Raw genomic sequence first — 7,871 nt, forward strand, 5'->3', positions numbered from 1 at the left:
AATCATGGTTAATTAATCATGTTCTTAAATAGATCAAATTAATATGAATACATGAGATGTTAATAAATTAATAATAAAACGATTTAAACTATTGCTTGATCATTTTGAGGTTCTAACCAGGTTCGTTGGTAAAGGTAATAATCTCTGTTGGCAGGAACTAAATTTACACCCCCGAAGTTGATTTAATTATCAAATTACACCGGAAAAGGTGTATATTTTTATTTATTTATGTTACTGAGCCACCGAGCGCCCCCTGCTGGAGAGCACGTTTTCTCATTATGAGAAAAAGACAATATCAAAAACAATGACCTTTCCACTCATTTTAGTTTACAGACTGCACATTCTGGAAGACACGGACATATTATGCTATATTACTGATCTAAATTTAATGTTCTTATACTGTTATTCTTATACTTGTATTCAAGTTAATTTAAAGTTGCTGTACAGCTATTGTTCATTTAAATTGGAATATGCATCCTGTTTTTAATAATTTAATTATAAAATGTAATGTATGTTTCATAGACATTTTTATGACAGTAGGTAGTTAACATTAAACCCTGTTTGAAATGTATCATAACAGCTCTGCATTTCTACATCATGCTTATAACACGAGAAGCTGACATGACCTTAATTGTCCCATTTGTAAAAAAAACAAACAAATGGGATCAATAAAAACACCATAATCACAAAAGATGTGAACATTTCATTTAATTCACTGACATTCATTTTTTATGTAGGCCACGTTCTGTGTCCAGAGAGGCAGACTGAGCATCAAAGCTCACTGAAATTAAAAGAGTTATTTTACAGACAACTGCTTTTGGACTATATCCTACAAAAACATGAGGAAGAGCATTAGGTTTTGATTTAGACACCTGGGCTGTACTGGAATGCACCTGATGTCTCTACCTGTACAGTTTGTACACAATCAGTAGAAAACAATTTCCCCTAAAGAGTTCATTAATATACAAAAACAACTCAAAGACGAATTCATTTAATTCAGTGAAAGGCTATCGCTTGGCCAAAGTCTACCTGAATATTAGTCACGCACATGGCATCTTATGGGAAAAGTGATTTTTCATATTTTAACGTATTATGTCTGTTTTAAGGAACACAAAGGCTCTTCACATTCTGTATTTTCGCTTTAAGAGCACAATCGCGATCGCTTTTCACGTGAATCTCTGAAACTTCAAAGAAGTAGTAATGGCACATAACGGCTAAAGTCACTTGTGAAATTTCTTGCTCTGATCCTTGGCGTGATCGAGCAGAAGCTGACAAGGCGTAAACTGGTTCCCGAAGACCTCCTCAAACTTTCTCATCTTCTCCACAAGTTTGTCTGCACCAAAGCTGTCCACAAACCTGAAGGGTCCTGCAATTAGATCATTCACATCATGATGGGACTGAATGCACAAGATTCTGTGTACAGTTTAAGGATAAGTTCATGTCAAAGTAAATCTAGACTGTCACCTCCAAGGCAGGGTGGAAAGCCGAGACCGAACACGGCCCCAATGTCACCCTCCACTGGATTGGCAAGGATTCCCTCTTGTAAACACAGAACAGCCTCATTCACAAAACGGGACACCAACCTGTACTGAATATCTGAGTCTGAAGATCTGGGTGGAGAGACAGAAAGCTGCAGTGATGACAAAAAATGTTCTTCTTGGATGAAAAAATGATAAATTACACTAATACAGAACAATAACACTGCATCTGTCCTATGAATTGGAGCTAAAGAGTCTGAACAACTTACATAGCAGCATTTGGCGTCAGCTTGTACGACTCCAAAATCTCCAGAGCTTCTGTGTTCACATCCCTGCGTTTAAGTCCAGGCTGGTAGATGTAGCAGCCCTTACCTGATTTACGGCCTAATTGCGAATTAATGACAAATTGTACAGAACATGTTAAGGTCACTTAAGGTCGCTAGAGATTAAGCCTTAAAGGGATAGTTCACCCATAAATGAAAACTCTTTCATTAATTACATGTGACATACAGTATGTTTCAACCGTAACTTTACATAGCTACGGGAATACTGTTTGTGCACAAAGAAAACTAAAGTATTGACTTTATTCAACAATTCATCTCCTCCGCGTCATTTTGGAGAGTATCTCACACATAAACAACGTCTGCGTTGATGCATTGTTTATGCTTTGATCTGAACGCAAACAACATTTTTTGAGAACCAAAAATAATCTGATCTAATCTGGATCTAATCTAATCTGGAGCAAGGCCTAACCAGCACAACTGGTACTAATTGTGACTTAAGTGGACATTGATTGGCCAGACGCGTCCGAAAACGCCCTCACCCGCCATGATTTAAAACGGCGTGTAACATACTGTAAACATTGTGTCAGTTTATTTCGCAAGTAAGATTAACAGCGATAGATGGACATGTGCTGTAGCAAATGTGTGTCATTGGAGATTCTTAGTCCTCCTTTCCTTTCTTTCATGCAGTTTACTTATACGTCGACATTCCATGTCCACTATTGTGAAACCCGCGAGACACAACAAAAACAAAGCTGCGATCACAGCATCCTCCATCCTCCTGTTATTAAAGTTGTTCTTCTTTGTTAACGTTGTTGAACACTGCGCACTAATTACATCGCTGTCAACCGGCCTACTGTACGTCATGTCCTAGTACACACGGTCAGTGCGACTGAAACCCTTTAAATGGTACTGGGAAATAGTTTGCGCCAAATCATCCCAGTACTTCAGTACTAAAGCGGTGTGAAAGGCTCTTATGAGAGGGGCAGAGAGCTTTCGGAATGCTTCAAAAATATCTTAATTTGTGTTCTGAAGATTAACAAAGGTCCTACAGGTTTGCAATGACATGAGGGTGAGTAATTAAATGACAAAATGTTCATTTTTGGGTGAAATATCCCTTTAAATTAGTATTTAACTGCTGACAAAATAGAAAAATGAACACTACCAATATAATTAACACAGCTGTTTGCAAACACGTTCACATTAAAACTGAAGTACACTTTGTCCTTAAGCTAAAGAACGTACCTTTAAATCCTTTGTCCACCATGCTCTTCAAAAACTCGATATTTCCCCCTCCAAATCTGGAGCCGAAGGCCTTGCCGAGGTCTTCAGCCACATGAGCTGCCACATCAATGCCCACTTCATCAGCCAGCGTCGCAGCACCAACAGGGAAACCAAAGCCTGTGGTCAGGGAATCCAGCTTCTTGGGGTCCACACCTTCCTGTATGTAGAAAACACAAAGATCTGCATATTAGGCATGTTACTATCAAGAGTGTCATCATAGCCTGGTTTTTATGTATAACACTTTTACAGCAGAAGGTAATACACAAACCTGTAATAAACGCACCGCCTCAGCCAACATGGGAGCTAAACATCTGGTGGTGTAGAAACCTGGTCCGTCCTGAAGACAAACATTGCAATTTGTTAATCCAAAACAATGGATAACGGACCCATAAAAGGTACATTTTGAAAATCTCTGTCTCACCCCGACGACGATAATGACTTTGCCTTGCTTCAGGCCGACCGCCACCGCGGAGGCCGTTGTGTCCTTTGAGGTTTTATCAGTGGTGATGATCTCCAGTAGCTGCATCTTGTCGACTGGAGAAAAGTAGTGCATTCCTATCACCTGAAACAAACAAGTAACATGTTCCAGATCGTCTCTTAACTTCACATGATGGTCAAGAACTCAAGTTTCTTACCTTTTCAGGTCGCTTGCTGACAGCTGCAATATCTTTGATTGGTAAAGCAGATGTGTTGGTAGCAAATATACAATGTGGAGGAATCACCTGGAAGGAGAAAATATGGTTTCGTCAAAGCTTTAGTACTCAGGAGAATTTGAAATCTCAGTCTTGTTAGATATTAACGTACTGCTTCGACTTCTTTTAGGACTTTGTGTTTGATGCTCAGGTCCTCAAAAACAGCTTCGATGACCATGTCAGCTTTATTAAAGCCATTGTAGTCCAGCTGTCCAGTTAGACTGGAGAGAAAACTGTCCCTTTCGAATGATGTTATACTCTTCTTCTTAGTCTTGTCATTTAGCCTGAAAAGAAAATTTACACAATTAAATCGAATTAAAAATAAAATAAAATATAAAAACAGAATCAGTTTTTAATAACAAATTCCATTTGATTAAGAATTAAGACATGTGGAGTATTCATATTTTAGTCACATTATTGAAGTGCAGTATAAACGTGTACACACCTTAATCACATTATTACCATCATGTAGGACTTTTCGCACAAGATACGCGTGTATAGTAATAATGTGTATAGTAATAATGTGATTATGAGATTAATGAGATTAAGGCAGTGGTCAACCGTTTGACAGAAAATAAAAGAGTATGGCTTCAACAACACCATCATCAGTTTGCACGTATAGCATGACAAATAATTAACTGCACTTGAAGCTTTCAGTAAATAAAAAATATGGCATAATAACAAAGACAAATGTGAAATTTGTGAAAAAGATGTTAAATTCTGGAGGGAACGTCGGATGGCGTGGTGTAGGGACGTAATGACGTGTGCCATTAATAGTTTTATTTACTTTATATGTAAAACGGGAACATGAAAGGAATATTGCAACAAAAGCAACTCATGTAAACACCTTAATCCTAATATGTGACCCGGGACCACAAAACCAGTCTTAACTGTCAATTTTTTTCAAAATGTATATTTACACATGCTGAAGAAATAAGGTTTCCATTGATGTATGGTTTATTAGGATTGGACAATATTTGGCTGAGATACAACTGCCGTATTTTTCGGACTATAAGTCGCACCTGTCAAAAAATACGTCATGAGGAAAAAACATATATGAGTCGCACTTGAGTATAAGTCACATTTATTTAGAACCAAAATCCAAGAGAAAACATTACTGTCTTCAACCGCGACAGAGACGGTAATGTTTTCTCTTGGTTCATGTCAAATTAATTTTGATAGATAAGTTGCACGACCAGCCAAACTATGAAAAAAAGTGTGACTTATAGTCCGGAAAATACCGTATTTGAAAATCTGGATTCTGAGGATGCCAAAAAATTTAAACACTGAGAAATTAGCATTTTTAAAGTTATTTTAAATTAATTCTTAGCAATGTATATTACTAATCAAAAATTCAGTTTTGATATATTTACGGTAGGAAATTTACAAAATATTTTCATGGAACATGATCTTTACTTAATATCCCAATGATTTTTGGCATAAAAGAAAAATCTATAATTTTGACCCATACAACGTTTTTTTTGTAGCTACTGCTACAAATATACCCCAGCGACTGAAGACTGGTTTTGTGGTCCAGGGTCACATATTGTCTTATTTCGAATAAGGTAAATAATTAGATTACTGATGTCCATGTAAACGTAGTCAATGTCCTTACTACCTTTCTGGGCCTTGAATGTTTCAGTTGCGTTGCTGACTATGAGAGGGTCAGAAAGCTCTCAGATTTCATCAAGAATATCTTAATTCGTGTTCTGACGATGAACAAAGGTCTTACGGTTTTGGAACGATATGAGGGTGAGTAAATAATGACAGAATTTTAATTTTGGGGTGAACTATCCCTTTAATACTCACCCTTTATAGACTTGCTGCTCTCCACGACTGAGTCCCTCCAGTGTTGTGTCCTTAAGAATGGTGTGAATTGCTTTATCTACAGTCACTTGAGCAATGCCAGCACCCATTAGCCCTGCTCCCAAGATAGCAAGTGTTCTACAAACAGAAAATCAAGAAAAATACATTACTATTTTACAAGCATTAAAGTTTTGCCTCTTTGTCGCCATCTCTGAAACATGCCATTGCAGTTATTTGCAGAATTATTTTCTTTATTTGGGTTGTGCATCGGCACGAACTCAAGACGGATGAGTCTAATGTTTTGATTCGTGGCTCACAGACGTGACGTAATGACGCAGTGCCATGCTTGAATTTCCCACGGAAACCTACCAGTACCTCTCAAATTAGAAAACATTATTATAAGCTTACTGTTGTGAATTGGGCTAAGGTAAGGAGATGGTTTTCAACACTGGCTGCTTATTTACCTACTTAAAAATATATTTCGGATCATTTTTAACCAAAAGAGGTAACAGACTGCAGCTTTAAGTAGCTGCACTATAAATAAAGTCATGCAGCAACTGTCAATGATAATACATGACACTAGAGTAAGAATATACATACTTTACTTCCTTCTCAGGGGATCCGAATCGATTCTTCTTGCATGTGACTTGACCGTGGTAAAGGCCAATAAGTGCTTTAGACTCAGGGGTCATGGCTAACTTGCCAAAATTCTGAAATGGAGATAAGGAGGGCATATTAAATGTTAATACTCTTTCATTTTAACCACAGTCTGCATCAAACCAACATTATCATTAAATGAGAACTGAGAAGTAATCCAGCACGCTTTCAGTTGCAAAGATCAAAATCCTCCCGAAAAATACACCTGGTCAGAAATGCGAGTGATGTTTCGAGGGGAACCAAAAAGCATGAGATGTGTATTCAAGTGCAATAATGCATGAGACATTAAATGAAGTGTTTTATTGTAGATTAAATAATTGAAACACTTTCACAGCACCTGTGACTCAGCCAGGTAACCTGCAGTCGGACCCTGCTCCAGACCAGCCTTCACACACTGAAAGAGAAAACAAGCAGAACATACATTTCTATTACTACCATGATTTATGATAACACATCACCGCTGAGCACTGGATAACAAATATCATACTTCAATTATTTTCAGTGGGGCAGGGTACAGTCCCTTGGTCTGTTTCATGACTTTCTTCTGAACTGTATTGTAGATCTGCTGTCTCACAAACGGGTAACTCATGACGTAGTCTTGAATTTCTGCAAGGAAATAATTAGATATATGGATTTCAGTGATAAAGCAAAATTATGGTGCATAGAGGCAATAGTCTTAATCTTGTATCTTCTTGTATTATTTTAGAAACATAATTGTCAACTAATTTGACTACTTCAAGCACTTACTCTGCATCAAGCCCTTTTCTTTGGTAAGTGGGATTTGCTTCTTAGCAAGCCCCCTGGCAGCCTCCACAGCTACTTCCTCCAAGTATTCAATGGTCCTCTCCTCTGGACTCTTCAATCCAGGCCCTGTTGTTGTTGTTTTTTAATAAATTAATACTTTCATTCAACATGCATGTAATAAAGAGATCAAAAGTGACCGTAAAGACTTTAATGCTTCTACAAAAAAATATATTAAAAAATTAATAATATTATATTGATCTTTCTATTTATAAAAAAAATGGTTGCCAAAAAAACAGTAAATTATAACCATAAAAAAAAAAAAATATATATATATATATATATATATATATATATATATATATATAAAAATGTATGTATATATATATATATATATAAATGTATATATATATATATATAAATGTATATGTCCTATATATATACACACACACACGGACAGATATATTTATATATATATATACTGTATACTGAGTAGCATAAACATTTTCTGACAGATCATGTGAAAATATTTCACAATATTACAGTTTAACATACACAACTGCATTGTTTATTACTGTAATTACATTTTACTGTTTTGCATACACATATACAGAAACTGTTTTACCAAGAGTATCCACCAGCTGGTGAACCAGTCCCATTTTCTTGGCTTTATCTGGACGGATGCTCCTTCCTGTCAGCACCATATCAAAAGCACTGGGAAGACCAAGCTGTATAAAACACATGTGCAAGAACAATCAGACTTGAGTTGTGACGAATCAATCAAGAGAATCATTACTAAATGAATGGTGGCATATTACTGACCATTTTGGGCAGTCTCTGTGTTCCTCCAGCTCCAGGCAGAAGGCCGAGCATGACCTCAGGGCAGCCCAGAACCGTCTTCTTACTCTTGGTGGCTATTCTGTACTGACACG

The 7,871-nt window shown here is 36.9% G+C and overlaps 1 protein-coding gene across 1 annotated transcript in view; it reads right to left on the minus strand.

Moving 5' to 3' along the window:
- Window positions 1-691: 691 nt before the first annotated feature.
- Window positions 692-7,871, minus strand: part of LOC127976195 (trifunctional enzyme subunit alpha, mitochondrial) — a 9,670-nt gene continuing 2,490 nt past the window's right edge. Inside the window, exons 6-20 of the mRNA XM_052580456.1 lie at window positions 7,762-7,871; window positions 7,565-7,667; window positions 6,946-7,068; window positions 6,686-6,804; window positions 6,536-6,592; window positions 6,142-6,251; window positions 5,545-5,679; window positions 3,848-4,019; window positions 3,679-3,765; window positions 3,465-3,605; window positions 3,312-3,380; window positions 3,005-3,200; window positions 1,748-1,862; window positions 1,465-1,610; window positions 692-1,366 (exon numbers count right to left, since the gene is read on the minus strand). The exon at window positions 7,762-7,871 is cut by the window's right edge and continues 10 nt beyond it. Of these exons, the coding sequence (XP_052436416.1) occupies window positions 1,221-1,366; window positions 1,465-1,610; window positions 1,748-1,862; window positions 3,005-3,200; window positions 3,312-3,380; window positions 3,465-3,605; window positions 3,679-3,765; window positions 3,848-4,019; window positions 5,545-5,679; window positions 6,142-6,251; window positions 6,536-6,592; window positions 6,686-6,804; window positions 6,946-7,068; window positions 7,565-7,667; window positions 7,762-7,871 (1,829 nt within the window). The 3' untranslated portion in view covers window positions 692-1,220. The remainder of the gene's footprint in view (window positions 1,367-1,464; window positions 1,611-1,747; window positions 1,863-3,004; window positions 3,201-3,311; window positions 3,381-3,464; window positions 3,606-3,678; window positions 3,766-3,847; window positions 4,020-5,544; window positions 5,680-6,141; window positions 6,252-6,535; window positions 6,593-6,685; window positions 6,805-6,945; window positions 7,069-7,564; window positions 7,668-7,761) is intronic.

The sequence above is a fragment of the Carassius gibelio genome, chromosome B17, assembly GCF_023724105.1.
Source record: "Carassius gibelio isolate Cgi1373 ecotype wild population from Czech Republic chromosome B17, carGib1.2-hapl.c, whole genome shotgun sequence".
Lineage (NCBI taxonomy): Eukaryota > Metazoa > Chordata > Actinopteri > Cypriniformes > Cyprinidae > Carassius > Carassius gibelio.